The sequence below is a fragment of the Tenrec ecaudatus genome, chromosome 2 (genome assembly GCF_050624435.1).
Source record: "Tenrec ecaudatus isolate mTenEca1 chromosome 2, mTenEca1.hap1, whole genome shotgun sequence".
In the NCBI taxonomy this organism is placed as follows: domain Eukaryota; kingdom Metazoa; phylum Chordata; class Mammalia; order Afrosoricida; family Tenrecidae; genus Tenrec; species Tenrec ecaudatus.
Genome location: NC_134531.1, coordinates 206,613,548 through 206,633,970, shown reverse-complemented (window position 1 = coordinate 206,633,970; position 20,423 = coordinate 206,613,548). Strand labels below are relative to the sequence as shown.

Genomic DNA, 20,423 nt, shown 5'->3' with positions numbered 1-20,423 from the left:
TCTAGATAAGATAGGCTGGATGAACAGTCTGGAGGAGAAAACAATGGGACCAATGGTTCCTGGGGGACATGGGAGAGGGGAAGGTGAGGGTAAGGAGGTGGTGTTGCCCAACTCAGGGACAAGGGAGCAATAAGTTATCCAAAATTAGTGGCAAGGAGGGTGTGAGAGGCCTGGTAGGGATTCAGCAAGGGCAATGTAACCAAGAGAAATTACTAAAATCCAAATGAAGGCTGAGCATGATAGAGGAGCAAGAGGAAAGTAAAAGAAAATAGAGGAAATAACTAGTAGGCGAAGGGTATATTTATAGAGGTCTAAATCCAGGCATGTACATATGTAAATATATTTATATAGGATGGTGGCGAAATAGATCTATGTACATATATTTATAGGTTTAGTATTAAGGCAGCAGATGGACAGTGGACCTCCACTCAAGTACTTACTCAATATAAGAACACTTTGTTCTATTAAATTGGCATTCCATGATTTCATCTTCCCGACACGATTACTGAAGACAAATGTGTGCATAAGCAAATGTGATAGTGCCCGGCTATCAAAAGATAGAGCGTCTGGGGTCTTAAAAGCTTTCAGGTAAACAAGCGGCCATCTAGCTCAGAAGCAACAAAGCCTATATGGAAGAAGCACACCAGCCTGTGTGATCACAAGATGTCAAAGGGATTGGGTATCAAACATCAAAGAACAAAAAGTCATATCATTGTAAAGGAGGGTGAGTACAGAGTGGAGATCCAAAGCCCATCTGTAGGCAACTGGACACCACCTTACTGAAGGATCACGGGGAGGCGAGCCAGTCAGGGTTCAGGGTAGCAATGATGAAACATACAACTTTCCTCTAGTTCTTAAATGCTTCCTCCACCCACTATCATGATCCCAATTCTACCTTACAAATCTGGCTAGACCAGAGGATGTACACTGGTACAAATAGGAACTGGAAACACAAGGAATCCAGGACAGATGATCCCTTCAGGACCAGTGCTGAGAGTGGCGATACCTGGAGGTTGGAGGGAAGGTGGGGTAGAAAGGGGAAACCAATTACAAGGATCTATACATAACCTCCTCCCTGTAGGATGGACAACAGAAAGGTGGGTGAAGAGAGACGTCAGACAGTGTAAGATATGACTAAATAATAATTTATAAATTATCAAGGGTTCATGAGAGAGGCGGGAGCAGGGAGGGAGGGGAAATGAGGAGCTGATATTAAGGGCTCAAGTAGAAAGCAAAGGTTTTGAGAATGATGAGGGCAACAAATGTACAAATGTGCTCGACACAATGGATGTATGTATGGATTGTGATAAGAATTGTACAAGCCACCAGTAAAATTATTTTTTTTTTTAAAAACAGTGTTCCTAAACATGGTTGTATAGGAGATCAGATTAGCAGTTTCCCTTGAGTCGGGGGATTAAGTGGGGGGCTAGGAGGCATCTGGGGCACCTGGTGAGCTGGCCACATACATGTGTTTGAGTGCCTTCCTGTGCTTCCATTGTATTTCACAATACAATTGATAGCCGAGGAGTCTCTTCTCTCTCTCTCTCTCTCTCTCTCTCTCTCTCTCTCTCTCTCTCTCTCTCTCTCTCTCTCTCCCCTCTCCTCTCCTCTCCCCTCCCCTCCCCTCCCCTCCCCTCCCCTCCCCTCCTCTCCTCTCCTCTCCTCTCCTCTCCTCTCTCTCTTCCCCCAGAAGCCGGAAAAAAAAAAAAAGAAAGAAAATTGCTAGCCGAGGAAATAAAGGTAGGGGGAAAGGACAGGTGGGTAAAATATATGAAGAGGAGTCTCTCTGCTGTAGAAAAGATCTCTGGTGGCCTTGTTAAGTAAGAGCAAGGTACAGTGAAGGCATCTATTGTGATCTTCTTGTAAAGAAGAGGGGCTACAAATGCACGTTCGCGTTCATCCGCGCTTGCAGAAACGCCAGCAACAAAAGGAAGAAATACAGCGATTTCCTGAAGAGAACGTGAGAAGGAGCATTGGGGCAGGCGGCTGTGGCAGTAAGATATTTCCTGAGGACTTTGCTCTGTTTGGGTTTTTGACCACGTCAAAGTGCTCCCCACTTTTAGAAGATTAAGTTTGAAGGAGGAAAATCCCGTAGCCGGTCACAATAAGGTTGTCCTACAGCCACGCTGACCGCCCCCTCCAACTCACTCCCCAGCTGGGTCAGCTACCTACCCTCCAGGGTGGGGCTCCACAGTCATCTGCCTGGGAGTCCCACCCACCCCTCCGTGTCCGCCATGTTTGGTACCCAGCCACACACCCATGAGTACACACCCATGAGTACACACCCATGTACTACCTTAGAGCACCTGTGAGCACCTGGAGGGGCGTATTCCACTAGCAGGCTCCATCTCACTTCCCTTCTTATCCTTCACCCTGAGCTCCAGACCATCAGAACTGAACAGAACCCCACAACAGTGGGCATCCTACCCACATTCCTTGACCAGCTATCTGCAGGTGTGTACCTGGAGGAGCCACAAGAGTGGGTCTGAGGAAGCCCCTGTGGGGGCCAATTCGAGGTCTTCATCCCTTTCCTGCCTGCTCCCCAGACACAGGACAGGCAGGAGTGCCACTGTGGGCTGAAGCCTTTGTGGTCAGGGTGACTCTCATGCCCTAGACCCCTGAGCCCTATGTGAGGTGGTCAGACAACATTCCAGCCAGATTCCAGCACTGTACCCTACTCACCTCAGTCCTCCAAGAACAACCACAGGCCCACCACACCTGCTTCTGCCTCACAGAATAGCTACTGTCTACTTGGCCTTTATTCCCTGAGAGGAGGGGGGCTGAATGGGTGATCGAGGCTTAGCCCCACCTTCTATCCCCACCCCTCCCTCATCAATGCCTCCATCCCCCACAGCCACACCAGCCAACACGCCACTTAGCCAGCAGTAGCCCCCGCATCCGAAGCTCCTTTTGGTCCTGGGAGTCTGTCCCTCCCTGTCTGTGGGCTTCTGTGGGTGACAGTCCCTAAACCACTTCCAGCTCCTCACTGATGGAGAGGCTGGAGTAACACCGGGTATCCTGCCTGGTCCATCACGCCCCATGTGTCTACTGTGTCCCTGAGTGCTCGGGACCCTGCTGGCTGGCCACATGTCACCTCTCCGAGGATTCCCCATTTCCTAGCACTCCAACTTGGCAATTCATTCTCTTCTGCCCTGCCCCATGATCCCTGATGTCCAGAACCCAACCCCCAACCCCAGCCGCAAATCACACAGCAGAACCCTGGGTGGGGCACTTTACTGAGAATGAGGGGATGAAGGGGAACACACCCTGTGGCCGCCCTGGTCCCAGAGCTGGTGCCAGGTAGTGCTCCTGACAGCCACAGGCCCTCCACCCCAGATGGGGGTCCAGCAGGGGTCTCCATCCTGGCTTTCACTCCCGCCGGGTCTCCAGGCGGTCCAGCACCAGGGCAGCCTGGGTCTGGGTGTCCTGCAGGAGACTGGAGACTCGCTGGCGGATCTGACAAATTAGGGTGGTCACCCTCTGCCAGGCAGACAGCCCCACTCTCTCCCTGGACGGTGGCATCCCTCCTGCTCCGCTGCTGCCCACAGATGGTCCCCAGCACCCTGACTGTCCCTGCTGGCCCTGGCCCACAATATCTCCTCCCATGTCCTTTCCTGTCCATCTGTGTTGTCACCTCACTCAGAGATCTTGGCTCTTCAAAGGTCTCTTGACGCAACTAAGAGGGGCTCCCTCTGTAGTGAGCTTTGGGGGAGCCAAGTCCAGGATTTGGCCTCCCCCTCCCTAGCCTCCTTCTCTAGCCACAGATGTTGAGGACTAAACACACTGGCCCCCAAGTCCCAGGTGGGGGGAGGGGGCTTCTGGAGCTTGTATTTGATCCCACTGCCTGAATGATGGGCAGTGAGTCCCCTCAAGATGGGCCTTATGCTGGGCCTGCCTGGACATGGACAGCAAGAGGTTGAACTGAGGGGAGCCCCATGTTGAAATGGCCATGACGTCCCCTGTGGGAGCTAGGTAAAAATGGTCATGGTGACATGAAGTCCACAGGGTCAAACAGCCAGTAGGGGCTGCCAGACGGCAGGGTTTGGGGTGACTGCAGTCACTGAGGTCATGGAGAGGGTGGTGACAGGCACTGGGGCACTGATCTCGCATGACTCAGCCCCCTCCTGGCCAGAACAAGCCCAAAGCAGAGGAGGCCCACAGGTCCAGGCACACCAGGCACCCCAACTTCCCTGTCTCAGAGACAACCCCGGGGAAGGGAGACCTGAAGCTATGGGTGCAGCAGGAGATCCAGACAAGGGAGCAGCTCTATAGGACAGATGAGAGGGGCCCCCTGGGCCCGCAAAGGACACAAGCGACCCTGCATCTGGCCAGGGCTGCCACGTGCTCACCTGGTCCTTGAAGGCCGTGTCGGTGATGTCCTTCAGGTTGGTGAGCACATTGAAGTAGGCACCAAACACACCTGTCTCCAACGCTTTAGCTGCCACCTGCCACAAACACCAGGGAGACGAGGAGCAGTGAGTGGGGTGGGGGTGGGGGGGCAAGGGCAGGAAGTGAGGGTCTGGCAGGAGAGGAGGGAGGAGAGAGCAGAGGGGAGACAGAAACTGAGAGGAGGGAGGGGAAGGGAGAGGAGGGGAGAGGGCAAGGAGGGACTCTGGAGGGAGAGGGGAGGGAAGCTGGACAGGAGTGGAGAGGGGTGGGAAGGAGAGGGGAGGGGAGGGGGCTGCTTGCTATGTTCAGTGCTTGCTTCAGGCCTGGCTTGGAGTTCCGGTCCCATTTCGGAGCTGTTGTGCCTGAGGCCAGGCCCCTCCTCCCCTGCTGCCTCCCTTGTCCATGAGCAGAGGAGGCAGGGCCCTCCTACCTGCAGGTCAGAGCGGCAGGCCAGGTTCCCGCACAGGGCCAGCTCCTGCAGTGCTGGCCACAGCGAGGCTACCTTCTCTGCCAAGGACAGGGGCACGGCCACCGCCTGCTTCAGCCCCTCCTGCATGGCAGCCTCTCGCCTGGAACCACAGGAAGGCCCCATAGGGGCCATGCTTATGCTCCTGAGAACCTGTATTCCAGCTGGAGTAGGGTGGGCCAGCCCCCCTCCCCCTCCTCAGATAGCAGGAGCCACAGAACAAGGGCTGGGGCACAGGAAACCCTCTCTAATAACCAAGACCCCATGGGGACTGCTCACCTCACCAGCCTGGTCTACGCACCTGTCCCTTTCCTCTTGTGTGTTCCTGGGCAGCTTCAGAGCTTCCTACAGGAAAGACCAGAGACACACACAAGGTGAGCGAGTGTGTGCCGGGGGTGGGAGGGGCAGCCTGCCCCAGTGACCACCCCTGTCCCCATGAGCAAGCCTGTCCCCTGTAGAATTGTTTGGCGTTCCCCCACAGTGAGACGGGTGTCCCCTGTTGAAGAGTCGGCACCCGCTTTGCATGTCCCAGGAGTGTCTTGGGCAGCAACTTCTCCAGCGTGGTTCTGCTCACCCTCAGGTGCTTCTTCGATGGAGGGGACTTCGAGACCAGCACCGTCATCCGCTTTGCTGGGGCACTTCTCTGGCACTCAACGTCACAGGCAAGCCCTTGGGGCTGTCGGAGTCTCAGACTCTACAGACCTGGCTTGTACCCTGAGCCTAGGTTATCTGCATGCCCGTGGACGTGCGGAGTCTCCTAGCATCGCAGGGCATCTCCTCTCTCCGCCGGGCCCCTTCTCCGATCTCTCCGCTCCAGCTGACCTCCCGTCCACGTTGAGGATTCCCAACCTTGTCCTCCAGGTGCCTGATGGCTCTGGTAGTTTCTTTCTGTACCGTTGCTCTGAAGTCTGCGTGGCTCCCCTTCTCGGTGGACCTTCGATACACTCGTCTGTGAGCTGCCCCTCCTGGCGAGATGTGTGTTCCCCAGAACTCCCTCGGGTCCCTCTGCAGCGCACAGCGGCTCTGTCTTGCCCAGGCCCCTGTCTTTCTGGTGAGATTCCTTTCCTCTGGCTCCTGAGGTCCAAGATCTGCTGAGTGGCCATGAGGCCATTTCTCAGCATCGGGGTTGTGGACGCTTCCTCCCCACCTGTGGGTACTAAGTGGACAGCCAGCTGGCCTCTGACTGCAGCTGGTGGGAGAGAGACCCTGCATGGTGGCCGCTCCCTCTCACCCCACCCCTGCCACAGCCAGAGCTGTGCCAACTCCCAAGCCCCACGGGCTTCCGGCTTGCGTTGGCAGGGAGAAGGGACTCAGGGAAGGGAGGGGGCATGCTGGTCCCTGGTCCCAAAAGGCAGCTAGACAATCCACCCCTCACACTCCTGCTGTCCAAGCCCCTCCAAGTGGGTACTCCACCTGTCCCGAGGCCTGTTCTCCCAGCTCTGGCTGGGCCCTTCAGACGCTCCCTCGTGCCTCCGTGTGTGTGTGTGTGTGTGTGTGTGTGTGTGTGTGTGTGTGTGTGTGTTTACCTCTGGGGCCTGGACCCAAAGAGGCCGTGGGCCGAGCTCACTCACCAGATACCCTGCGAAGGCCTGGGCATCCGCGTCCACCAGCGCGGTCAGCTGGGCTGAGGCCGAGTGGAAGGGCGGGATCAGGCGCCGCATCTCTGCGTCCAGATGCTCGAACTGACGCCGTCCGTATGTCATCAGGCCCACCATGGAGGCCAGCGCTGCGCCCTGGGAAAGGCTGCACATGGGGCCAGGGACCCACGCTGGGCACGCCATCATTCCCCCGGGGATCTGGGCCCCAGAGCAGGGGCAACTGCGGAGAAGGCCAGGCACACAGGCACCGCTCCTCGGCTCTCAGAGACTCGCCTGGTCCCACACAGGAAGGTCTCTGCGCAGAACCCACCACCCGTGCCGCCCGCCCACCACAAACAGCAGAACTCCAACCCTGTGCCCCGCAGTGGGATCACGGAACGCTGGGGTCCCGACGTGCCCCTCCCCAGGCAGAGCTCACCATCGCTGCAGCAGCCGCAGCCACCGACCCGCCCCCCGGGGCTGCCGAGCGGGCACCCACTTCGCGGATGAAGGCGCCCAGGGACTTGTTCACCAGGCCCTGCTCAGGCTGGCCATCGGGGACCAGGTACCTGCGGGTGGACAGCAGCTCGGTGGAGAGAAGGGTTTCTGGCCCTCCCCTGGGTCTTAGCAGGAGCCCACCTCCCTCAGCGCTTCCCATCAGAGACACAGCCTTGGACAAGCCACTGGCTTCTGGATGGACCCCCTACAAGCTACTTCACCTTGGATCCCACTGTCCTCATCCAACTGTGCTCTACCAACTGGTGTGCATGGGACTCAGCAGGAAGTTAGTTCCCTGTCCCTCGCTCCACTGAGGGGCTGTCCTGAGGCACAGGGACGTGGAGGGGGCCAGGCTCTGGGGACTATTCTCTGGGAGGGCCACTGTAGGGAAGGTGGCCCCAGCGCCTTCCTCCAAACCCTACACACTCCCCTTGTCAACCACAAAGGCACGGCCCTCCGCTGAGTGAGTGTCTGGGCCACAAAGTCCCCAGCGTTCCCCAGGGTGATGTAACATCGTCAACAACCCTGCTATCAGACTGTGAAGGCAAAGATGGATTTAGGACCTAATTCTAACTCCGAGTTGCACCCTGCTCCCCATACCACGGTCCTCAGCAGCAGGGACATTACCCCCAGTGTTCAGAGCAGCTGGAAGACTCCCAGGACCTGGCCGTGAGGACCATGTCAGGGTCTCAGCTTGCCCCCGCTCCCAGGCCCAGCACAGAGAATGCTGACCTTTATTGAAGGTTTCAGAAGGATCTGGAAGGATTAGAACCACACAGGGTCCTGCCCTTTAAACCACACCCACAGCTCTTGAAGGAGCCTCTGGTTTCAGGCAGGATTGGGGCCGGGGCGGTGGGGGGGGGGGGAGGTGGGGCTCACTCAATAATCCGCTCCTTCGGATTGAAGGGAGACAGGGAGTCCAGGCCCAGCCTGTTCACGACCTGGAAAAAGAGGAGAGTGTGGGGTGCAATGGCCCTCCTTCCCCAGCCCCTCCTGAGGAAGGGCAACAATGCACCAAGGAAGGTCACGGCACGTGTTGGGATCCCTTCCACGGCTCTGTAGTGTCTCCTCCCTGAGCCCAGCTTTTTATGGGGAGCAGGGCAGGGGGTGGGGTTGAGCCTTTTTGACCACTGACTACCACGTGCAAGCTGGCTGGACCTGGGAAAGTACGCCAAGCTCAGAGCTTGCACCCAGTGCATCTTCCCGGCCCACCGCCCCTGCAGCACCAGATGGGCAAATACCTAGAGAGAGGAGTTCCCAAGAACACTCAGCCAACTAGTCACATTCCACGAGATGGCGCTTTCACCATCCCTGTTCAACACTAGAGTGTCACAGGACTGGACGTTCCAGCCGAAGCAATTGGGGCAAAGTAGGGCCTTCTAACTGGATAGACCCAAACTCCAAGCTCAATACCATTGAGTATGTTCTGACTCATAATGACCCTGCAGGTCCAAATAGAACTGCCCTTGTGGGTGAGTGAGGCTGTAACTCTTTACAGGAGCAGAAAGTCTTATCTTTCTCCTGCAGTGGGTTGTAACTATGCATAAGCCACCTTGCCACCAAGGCGCCTTTAAATTGGAAAAGAAGAAGAAAACTGTATGCTCTTCACCAAATCTTATACATAGAACACGTTAAAAAGCACGCATGTAAGCAAACAGTTAGAGCTAACAAACCAATTCCGTCAAGTTGCAGGATACGGAACCAATGATGCATTAATTAGGTGTTTTTCTATACATTAGCAATAAACAATCTGAAATGGAAATTAAGAAAATAATTCCATTTACAATAGCATCACGAAGAATAAAATACTAGGAAGAAATTTCATCAAGAAGAACAAGATAGGTACATCATAACAAGACTTGTACATTGAAAAGTATTTTTAAAAACTGCTGAAAGATACTAAAGATAATCTAAATACACCTCCCCCTCACCTATCAACTCTCCCATTCTCCAACAGTTCTCATTTACAAGAGTGAAAAAAGGTCTACTACTCAATTTCATTTGCACCTTCACGACATATGGCTAGCAGTCGCAAGCACCAAGGTGAGAGGCAAGAGAAGAGCTGGCTGTGAAGGTTAAGGTTGTATGTTAACTTGATTGAGCCATGACTCTCAGGGGTTGGCAATTACGTCATGATAGACTTTAACAGTTATGTAATGCTATCATCATCCTCCATTTTGTGATCTTATGTGGTCATCCTACATTTTCAATACTATTGATTTTTACATAACAACCTGGTCTACGGATCCTCAACATGTCAATAAGTAGGGAGTGGGTGTGAATGAAAAGATATTCATGTTTTAGGATTGGAAGACTTACTATCATTAATAACAATACTACCGAAAGCAATGTGCAGATTCAATGTAATCCTATTAAATTTCCAATTGAAAGTCCCGTGGATTTTCAAGTGATGCAGAATAGCCAAAACAGGACATAAAAGAAAGAACAAAATTGGAGAACTCACATTTTCCTGTTTCAATATTAACTAATGTCTGTGTGGTACTGGTACAAGGATAGACATACAGACCAATGGAATAGAATTAACAGTACAGAAATAAATCCTCGAATTTATTTTCAGTAACAATGCCAAAACCAATTGATGGGGGAAAAGTAATCTATTCAAAAAATGTTGCTAGGGAAACTGGATTCCACACGCAAAAGAAGAAAATTGGACCCCTACCTCACAGCAGATAAAAATTAACTCAAACTTTACAGGCATAAATATAAAGGCTAAAATTATTAAATCTATAAGAAAACAGAGGCGTATATCTTCATGACCTTGGACTTGGTGATTGTTTCTTAAAATATGATACTAAAAGCACAAGTAACAAAGAATAACTAAATAGAACTTGATAAAAGTAAAAACTTCCAGATACTAATGGATTCCATAAAGAGAGTGAAACTGAACTTCTGACAAGATAGCAAACTAGGCAGATACAGTACACAGACCCTCTAAAACAGCGTGGAGAACATCTGGCCCGAGAGCCGTCGAAGGCCCTCACAATCAGTTAACATCGCGTGCTTCACCAAAGAGAAGCCGATCCAGCCTTCACACCAAGGGTGATTTAATTAAACGTTTGACCAATATGACCCAAAAATGGTGTTATAAATATCTAAATGACCCTGGACAGAAAAACGCTCCCCACTCTTGCTCTAGAACAAAGACACAAGAGATCTACTGAAACAGATGCCATGGTAATCAAAGCAGTTTGGTATTGGTACAATAGACATGTAGATCAATGGATTAGAATTGAGAACTCAGAAATAGAACCAAGTACCTATAAACACCTAATCTTTGAAAAAGGACCGAACCACATTAAAGGGAAAGAGATAACTTTTTCAATAAACGGCACTGGAAAAATGGAATCCCCACCTGCCAAAGAGTGAACCAGCACCCACACTTCACATCATGCACAGATACAAACTCGAACCACATGAAAACCTGAATATGAACCCCAGAGCCATGGGGACCATCAATGAAAAACGGGGGGACAAACTTAAGGGCCCTACTACAAGGCATAAACACACTACAGAAGACAAGACAGAGACCTGGAACCTTCTCTTTTTTCCTCTTCTGGAACCTTCTATGAGTACAATATTTCTGCACATCAAAAGACTTCAGTAAAAGAGCAAAATGAAACAAAATGAGAATTTGCAAATGGGGGGGGGGAATATATGGCAGTGATCTAATAGATAAAGGGCTAATTTCATAACTCTGTTGAAAATTACAACACTTTAATAAGAAAAATACAACTAGCCCAATCAAACAATGGGCACAAGACAAGAATAGACAATTTACTAAATGGGGTCTCCAGGAGGCCGAAAATCATATGAAGACATGTCTGAGTTTATTAGCCCTAAGAGAAATACAAAGGGAAACAATAGCGAGATACCGCTTCACACTGAGACTTAGCAAAATCTTTTTCAAAAACAGAATCTAATCAATGCTGGAGAGAAGGGGGAGCAATTGGAACGCTCATAGGTTGTTGGTGGAGTTGTAGAATAAATTACACAGCCACTATGAGAGTCAGTATGACACTTCCTTAAACAAATGCAAATCACTTCTGATCCTGCCGTCTCTCTACTTGGTATACACCCTAAAGAACAAAGCACAAAGCACAGACACATACGCACACCCATGCTTGTTGCAGCAATTTCTAGCAAAAAGATGGAAAGAATCAAAAGCCCCGCCTGCAGAGGAATGACCAAGCAGGCTCTGGTACATGCACACAATGGATACTTCAAAAGCAATGATGGATCTGTCAAACGCCACATGGCATGGACAAAGCTAAAGGGCATTATGCTCAGTGACGTTAGTCGATATCATAAAGATAGCTATCTTATGACACCATCATTATAAAGGAAAAAAGAAAAATTGTCTTCATGCCGAAGGGTAAGACTTTAACAACTACAAAGAGGCCAGGATCGGGGCGGGGCAGAGGCTGGGACAGGCAGGGAAGACGGTCCAGAGGGTGGGAAAAAGAGGGGAAAAGAAAAGCCACTGCCAGGGCGTTTCATGGGACATCGTCATGGATTTAATGGTATGGGCTGTGTGAAGACACAGAGTATGTTTGCATCTATTATACTCCACAAACAAGGGGGGAATAAATTCTAAATGCATATACACATAAGAACAAACAGTTAATTTTTAAATGTATGTTTTCAAGAAAGAGAAAAGTCACGGCTTTAGAAAACGTTACCGAACCCCTGCCCATCAGACGTCACCACTGGTCCGAGTGGCTATCAAAAGAGGTTAAGTCAAGGTGAAAACGACCCGCGTCCTTTGGTGACATGCCACCTAGCTTCAAAGAAGCAAGCAAACAAGAGACCCACGGAAACAGATGTGGATGCTGAGCCAGAGGAGAAGCTGGCCAGAAGCAGCTGGCGAGGAGACGGGCGGGTGGATTGTCAGCGAGCCACCTTGAACTCCAGCAAGCAGCATTCCCTCCAGACGATGGTCTGACACACCCCTGGCTGGTGGCAAGAAAGATGCGATCTTCCCTTTCTCCTGACACCCTCCGGGTGTCCAATGTGGCCAGCCCCCACCCTCACCGACTCCACACAGCCCCTGTTCTCCCGAGGCCAGAGCTGCGCCCTCATGGTGCCTCAGCCTCACTCCCGGTCAGGAGAAAACACAGTGGTGAGTCCCTGCCCACCCCTGGGTGAGCCGAAAGTGCCTTCGTACTCAGCTACGCTGCCCGCAGCTGTCTTCTGGGCCCGAAAGAATTCCTTCTGGAGCAAGCACCTGACCTCAGCTATCATCTGAGCTGGTACGAACTCCTTCCAGAGCAGGTCCCCCGACCCCACACAGCACATAAGCTGGCAGGAGCACCATCGAGGCCCTGTGTCCCACGAGCTGGCACCCCACACCATAAGGCTGCCAACTGAGACCAGGTGCCTTGTCCCCACAATTTCTCCTTTCTTTCTTGGGTATTTTGTCTCATTTTTCCTTTTATTGTCCTTCCCTGGTTCTGGTTTTTAATCTTCTCTTTGTATACTTTCCTTTTTTATTACTTTATCCACTCTCTCTTTTTTTCTTTGCTGTCTTTTCTCTTCCCCTTCCCTAGTTTTCCTTGTTTGCTTTTTGTCTAGGCTGTTTTTATTTGCTTGTTTATAGTTGTTAAATTATTTTACTTGGTGTTGTTTCCGACTGTTCTTTGCTTTAATATTATTACTTTAGTTACTTACTTTTTGGCTATTGTAAGTTTATTCTGTTCATTTGTTTTTCTTGCTTCACCCAGTAGGAGTCAGCAACACAGCCCAGCCTCCTGCAAACTGGGTGTTCAGAATATAAGCTCTGATAGTATTCCCTCCCCTGGATTTGGATCTTATTCCTAGTAATCCTTGGATCACACTGTGCTTCTTCTGTGTGGACCAGCCTCCAGGTACTATTCTTTCTGATCACTGAGCATCTGCGGTCATCCTTGAATACCTGGATTTAAAATTTGTACCTCTAAGGTTTGTATTTGCCTGGTCAGTGCTTGAGAGTGCTATCAATACAGGGCCACTTTAAGTTGCTTTGCTTGAAATTTTTAGAAGTACACAGTCAGTGAATTCTACCTCATGTCGCCGTATAGTGATTGTATTAAGAATTTCCAGGAGGGGGGCGGGGAAACCCCCTGAGTCACCCACAGGGAGGAGACTAGAAAGGATCCCAACTACTCCCTCTGGTGGGTCTTGAGGGGATATTGGTCTTTCAGGCGTTTCTAGTTTGACTTCTACTCTTGGAAGGTTCAAACTGCCCTCATCCTTTTAGGAGTGTCAGAGGTGGTCAGTGGTCCCCAGGTACAGACCCACTGGTGCCCATGAGATACCTAGGAGACACCTTCGCTCTCTACTGCCCACGTGCAGCAGAGCCACAGCAGACACCAGAGCAAGGCCCGACTGCTCCCTGGAACTGCCAGCACACTTTGAGAGGAGATCTACCGGGTCCTGAGGTCACAGCCAGGCACAACCTGAGCAGATTGCTCCTTTTCAAGATGTGTAAGCAAAAAAGAGAAACATACCAGATACGACAGAATTTCTGAAACCTCTGAAATGAGCAGAGATTGGAACCAGAAGAAAGCCTTGCCAAGAGCGTTGAGAAGCAGACTCTCCGAGGCAAGGCCATGAAGGAGGCCTCAGACCCTACTTCTCCTTTACAGAACGGCATCCCCTTCTGCAGGCAGCTCAGAGGAAGGCCACCCCACCAGAACTTCCCCTGGGCTCACAGAAGCCACAGTGTGAAAGTCCCACAAAGCTCCTTCTCCTGCAGGGAAGCCTGGACATTGGGTGAGTTTGCAGCTTGGGTGTGGGCACCTCCAGCATCGAAACCCACCCCAGGGAACATCAAGCTTGTTCACTCTCTCCCAGCAGAGCCACAGGCCCACGCCTCATCCCTCTCCACCTTCACACTGGGACCCTGGCTCACCAGCCTGATTCTGTGTTCCTCCTCCAGGATGAAGAGGTTCTCCTTCTGGCAGTAGAAGGCTGCCGCATCCAGGATGGCCTTCAGAGGCACCAAGCCCACTAATTGAGAGCCCACAATTGGAAGGTTCAGCTCCTGGGGACACACAAGTGAGTCAGGTCCACATCTAGGAGTGCATCAGCCTGGAGGATGCTCCTGGGGTCAGGCAGGAGCCTCCTACCATGCTCACCTGCATGGATTCCCCCCCACCTTCCCCGCCAGCCCAGTAAGAGCAGGGCTCGGCAAGCTTTGGAAACAGAAGAGCCAATCCTGTCCCTCACACAATTCTAAAAATTATTTGAGAGCCATAAATATTTCTTTTCGTGAAAAAATATATTTTTTTGAAAAATCATGAATTGAATGTTTTTTCACCAAAATAAACTGTATAACGTTTTTAAAGTATATCTAAAAAGGTTTGAGTTTGAGGCACTAAGAATGATAAGAAAGTATCACTTTGAAAAGAGTCTGTATCAGAGAAACATATATGCTATTCAAATACAAGAGCAACCGTTCAATGCCTGGTGACGCTCAGGTGGAAGAACTGAGAAATAGCTGGTGCTTTGTAAAAAGTTCATGGGGACAATACCCAAAGAAATCAAGCACTCACAAAATGATAGCGCATGTCAGAAATATAGTTTTACCAGCATGTGAAATCACCATAATCTAAAAATGAAATTTTCATTTTATGTTTACTGAAGAGCCACGTGTACGTACTGAAAGAGTGGGAGATGGTTCTGGAGCAAAGTTTGCCAACTCCTGTGCTGGCGAGGTACCTGGCCTGCTCACCCAAATAGATGCTGCCCTGGAGGCTAACGGTCATTTGCTACTTCCCAGATGTGGGTAACCTTAATTATCCCATGGTGTTGAAAGGTTTGGGGTTAGGAATGGCAGGCAGTGAGGAGCAGGCATGGCGAATGTCCCTACCCACACTCAGGACAAGTGTGGCCTTGAGCAAGCCTCCTCTCCCCACCCTGCCAGCCGCCAGGAGCACCCTACCCTGCTCACCTGCGCTTCTCTGCAGGCCTCCTCATAGACCGTGTGCAGTGCCGTGACCTCAAAGTCCAGGAGGTTTGTGGACACCTGCGCCAGGTTCTTCTCATCCAGGTACCAGCCAATGCCCTGAACCTTCTTCAGACGCCCTGGCTGCCAAAGGAGAAGCCCTTCCCAGGCCAGGCTAACGAAGCCCACCCTGCCCTGCGCTGCCTTCCTGTGGCCTTGCTCTGAGCGCTGCTCCGCCTGTCTTCCCAGGTGGCCCGAGCTCAGCACCCTGGACAGCTAAGAGTAGATGGAGGCCCAGGACGGAGGGAGCTCATAGCGGGATTGCAAGTCTTCCTCCAACTCCTTCACTGGGGGTCTGACCAAGGCGTCCTGCAGGACCGATGCTAAAGTTAGATGACAGCTGCTGTGGCAGATTTGATGGGAGGAGGGTGGTACCTGGGAGCCCCTGAAGATTCATTGGGATGCCCGAGGGGGCCGGTATCTGGGTGGATCTGGGAGAGCTGGGGCCTCTGGGGCACAGAAAGCAGCTGCCTCCCCACCAGTATGAAAAGACTGCAATATTTTAACAAGCGCAGTCCTGGTTCTGTGTAAAATGTCCTTTAAAACATTCTCAACTAGACCACTCAAAGCCCCAACACTGCCCTGGCCCACATGTCATGGACACTGAAGTGGGGCTCAGTTGGTCACCAGCCATCCAGGTTGAACCAATGGGGCACGCTTCCTCCCTAGCCTCCCTGCTTGTCCCCTCTTCCCTCTGAGATCGGCCATTCCAGGGCTCATAGGACTGACCTGGTCCTTCCCTCGGCCTTGCTCCCGCAGGTTGAGGGCAATCCGATGCGCCTGCTCCTTGGTGCTGAGCAGGTTGATGTTGAAGGCAATGAGGAACTTCCGGGCTCCAGTGACAGTGGCCCCCCAGGTGGGAACGAAGGTGCTGGGACCAAAGTCTGGTGCCCATTCGGTTTGCTTGAGCTGTGGATGGATTTGCCTGGAGTGAGCCCCTCTCCACAGGGGAAGGTAGCTGGGGGGTCAGGGATGAAAGGGCCGGGTCCACCCACCCCACAGGAGATGGGGAGATGGGTAAGGACCAGCACACTGCTGCCAAGAGTCATTCCGCACACACACGCCCCACCTCCCTGCCACAAAGATCAAACCTTCTCAGGAAGGGCCTCATACTCCCCAGCCCGGATGGCGGGCAGTGTCCGGCGACTGGCCATCCTCGCTGCCTCCCCATAGAGGTACACTGCAAAGGAGGCTCAGGTCAGGCCCGGTCAGCAGAAGGCCAGATCCCTGGTGTCTGGAGAGGGCCACCAGCTCCCATCTGTCTCACCTCCCTAGAGAGCCACCCCAGGCCCCACCCCCAACATTCACACCAAACAGGGCCTCCTCCACTTCCTGTCCCCAACTGGCTCCCTCTGCAGAGGGGCCTGGCACAGTCTCGCTTCAGCCACGGGAGTTACGATCTGATAGGTGAGAAGCGTTGGTGGAAGACATACCACATTTCTTTCTAAAGATGTATTTTCAATGAATGATCCACATAACCCCAAATTAAAGAAAACAGAAATACCCATCAAGTGCCACTTCCTACAGCAACCCTATAGTTCAGTGTGTAGGGTCCTGGTGCCCAGACTCTCGCATCCAGGACATCCTCCCATTCCCGGCCATTCCCTGTGTTCTCCTGCGTTCTGTTTGCTTGGGTTCATCTTCTTGATTTCGATAACCCCACACACACGTGAGGGTTTTGTTGCTAGTTGTCATCCAGCCACCTGCACCTCACCATGACAGTCTCTGCAGCCCTGCGCCACTCTTGGGATCGCTGGCGTGTCTGAGTCCATCAGTTGTGGCTACGGGCCAATCCCTCTCGCTGAGGGCCCCCTTGTTCTTGCTAACCCTCGAGCAAACGTGATCCCCGCTCTGGCAGTCAGTCTTTCCTGAGGTCCCCAAGAGGCAAAGTCTCGCCGCCCTCACTTCTAAGCAACATCGTGGTTTCTTCTTATCACGGATTGGTTCCTTCTTCCGCCCGTCCCGGGTGGCCTTATGAAGACGTGATTGCTAATGATTAAGTTATTAACATGTGGTCACCAGGTGGAGTTACTGAGATGTGATTTGGGAGCCAGACTGCAGCCATTTTATTTGAATCAGCCGGGTTGGAGTAGTTTCCGTTTCGTCGAAGTGGGTTGTGGATCTTTATCAGTGTGTGTTTGCACTGTCTCCAAAGAGTACAAAGGAGAGCTTGCCGTGTCGGTGATGATTTGAAGCCTGCGTGGGGTTGATCTAACCCCGCCAGAGTCCCTGGTCATGGTAGAAGATTGATAAGCGTCGTCATCTGGGACCGGTCGGAGAGTGAATTGCAGGATTCTTTTTAGGGACTCATGAACGCTACAGCTTTTCGTGTATCTGAACAAGTACAGCCCACGTACACGCCACACATGATTAACGTTGCAAACGACATTGGTAAACGTGCTGCTGGGGCACGGAATTGAATCCAGCCCTGCCCGCTCCCAGCTTTGCTGATGCACGATATCCCTTAGCCAGCTTCCTGGCGAAGAAACGGCTGATTCTGGTTCTGTTCCCCTGGCGGGGTTGCTAATCACACTCGATTGCTCCGGGTCATGGGCCTGATAGTCGAGGTAACAAGGAGGTAAACTCATAAGCCCCAGGTCAGTCTGGCTCACTACCCCACACTGATGATAGAGCCCGTGGTTCTCAACCTGTGGGTCGAGACCCCTTTGGGGATCGAACGACCCTTTCACAGGGGGTCACCCCATTCATCACAGTAGCAAAATGACAGTGATGAAGTAGCAACAAAAATAATTTTATGGCTGGGGGTCACCACCACATGAGGAACTGTATGAAAGGGTCGCGGCATGAGGAAGGTTGAGAACCACTGTGTTAGCCTGTCCTTCATGCCTTGGGCAATGCTGGTGCATGAGCGCCCCCTGTGTCCCGGGACGTGATGCATCCGTTCTTTCCATTCGCCCTTGTTTTCCTAGGGAAGCGGCAGCAGGGGTCATGGGTGACGGTTTGCTCACCCAGCTCTGCTTTGTAACCATCTCCCCTTTCAAGAGGCTGCCCACCCTCGGGGTAAGCTGTCTCCCCTGAGGGTCGCCCCTGGGGACACTTACCTGGCACACCCAGTTCCTCTGCCAGCCGCTGGCCAAAGGCCTCAGCACAAAGCACACACTCATCCATGCTGACGTCCCTGACCGGAATGAAGGGGCAGACATCCAAAGCACCCATCCTAGGGTGCTCCCCTGCAGAGATGGGCGGGGGAGGTGGGGGGACCAGGTTCAAGGTTCAATGTATAAGGGGGTCAGTAAGGCTCTAGGGAGCATACAAGGAGTTGGTCCACCAGCTCAGTTGGGCTTCTCAGACTCCTGCCCCTCAGTGGTCCCCCTGCTTATGCTGACCAGCCATTCCCACAGGACAGCAGGGGGCAGCCTGAACACATTGACACCAATGGCCGTGGGTGTCTCCATAGCCGCGGGAGGGAGATGTGCAGACGCAGGGCCTGACATTCTGACTCTTTGCAACACGCCCTCTGCTTCCCGGTGGGTGTTGAACTGCCAACCATGAGATCAGTGAGTTCAGGTTCACCAGTCACTCCAGGGGGTCCTTCAGAAGAGTCCTCCTCTGCCCTACAGGGTCACTGTAAACCTGAATCGAGCTCATGGTAGTGGCAGTGGGCTTCCCACTCCTAAAGTCCAACAAGTGGTGTCCCAGAGCTGTGCGACTCAGGTCCCAGAGTCGTGGCCAAGTTGACAGTGTTGACTTTGATGGGCTCTCCCTCTGCCTTGGCCCTCCGCCCCTCTCCCCCAAGCACCTACCTCACAGCCCCACCTCCCTTGGCCCTTCCTGCCAGGTACCAGCTCCTGGCTCTTCAATAAGCCTCTTACCTGCCCCCCAGCTTGGGGGTCATCTGTGAGCCCCCTCCATATGTGTCTCTCCCACCCACCCCTGACCCTGGCCTTTTGACTGGCTCTCCAGTGTCTACTGACCTTTGTCTCCACCCACCACTGGCCCTGACATGTCTGAATCTGAGGGTTATCTGGTGTCCTGCCAGCTTCCCTGGACAGAGCTGCATCTTCTGCCCCTGACATTGGACCCTCCCAGCGAGGGCCTGGCCCAAAGCCTGAGTGGGTGGACCTCGTGGTCCGTCAGAAACCCAGGGGCAGGTGTGGGCCGTGTCACCCAAGCATGCTGCTCCTCTGTCCTGGGGCAGCGCCCATGGCCTCAGTAATGAGAGGAGACATTGGAGGCCCTGGGACAGTGGGCAAACAGCCAACTCAGGACTCTTCTCCAAGAAGCCCCCGCTTAGTCCTCAGACCTGCAGGACCTCTGTTCGTGGCATGGGTGCCTCCCCCTCTGCTTTTAGGTGCAGGCCCCAGGCTCACCCAGCCTGCCTCCCAGTCAGGTCCGACCCCCGGTCCCCACCTTTGTGCCTGCTCATGTCAATGAGCTGAGCAGCGGCCCGGGCAGCATTGAGGGCACCCTCGACCACATCCTCTGGCCGCCCTACGAACGTGTAGACCGTGCGGTTGGTGGAAGGGCCGGCGTCCACATCCAGCAGCACGCAGCCCGCAGTCTGGGTGATGGCCCTGGAGATGGCCTCGATCACCTGGGGAGCAGAACTGGCTCAGCACTCCCGACTGGCTGCCCTGCGACTCTCCCATGTGCCGGGACTTGGCCTAAGGGTGAGATGCTGCAGGGATTGTAGGGACTCCCACAAGGAGCGTGTGGGCCCCGAACATGTGTAAGATTAGCATGGGAAAGATGGTCAACCTCAAACCCTGGGAAGCCCCAGCCAGACTGGGTAGAGAAAGGAGAAACTGAGGCAGGAAGCAGAACCAGGGGCACCTGCTAGAAATCAAGGCCCAGAGGGGTCAGCCAGGACTCTGTGAGGGTAACCAACTAGCCCAAGGTCACAGAAGGTCCTACTTCCTGTGCCACTGAAATGGCCTTTCAAAGTGTGTGCACCCCTAAATGCATGGGGGGACCCGGGGGGCCCAGAACTGCCCAGTAGATGGAAACAAGAAGTCGGGACCAAATCCTGCTGTGTGACTACTGGTGGTCTGCTTAGCTTCTCTGTGCCTTGTAGATGACGTGGGAATGACAGCAGCACCCATGTCACCGTGCTGGGAGTCGCAGTGAGTTAAGGACAGCCCGTGAGGACAGCACAACCTCTGCAGACACATCTAGGTGAGTGCGTGTGACCCTCACAACTGTCCTTGGGGCCCCTGTTATCAAACAAAAGCAGCCCCAACTTTGGGTCCCCACCTCTGCCTACACTGGCCCTGAATCCCCCTCTGGCCACTCTTAATGCCTGGATCAGGTCCCTCCTCCCAAGTCGCCCAGGCACGTGGGCAGTCAAAGCTGGCTCTTATGGCTTGGTTCTCATCCAGGAAAAATCAAGCCCCCCGCCAGTACCAAGAACTTCCTGTTCTCCTCAGCCTGAGCACCCCATATTGCCCCTCTGCCAGCCCACCGAGCACCTCACCTCCTGATTGTTTCCTTCTGAGAAGTTGGGGACACATTCCACCAGCTGAGGCAT

General features: G+C 52.9%; 1 protein-coding gene across 1 annotated transcript; it reads right to left on the bottom strand.

Annotated features, from left to right (window-relative positions):
* Positions 1-3,369: 3,369 nt before the first annotated feature.
* Positions 3,370-20,423, bottom strand: FTCD (formimidoyltransferase cyclodeaminase). The gene is made up of 14 exons (XM_075543332.1): positions 20,370-20,423; positions 19,307-19,490; positions 17,998-18,126; positions 16,027-16,115; positions 15,665-15,844; positions 14,882-15,019; positions 13,841-13,972; positions 7,810-7,871; positions 6,872-7,001; positions 6,427-6,588; positions 5,157-5,200; positions 4,820-4,958; positions 4,350-4,445; positions 3,370-3,456 (listed from the first exon to the last, which is right to left on the bottom strand). Exons 1-14 carry the CDS (start codon positions 20,421-20,423, stop codon positions 3,370-3,372), a joined length of 1,626 nt encoding a protein of 541 aa, XP_075399447.1.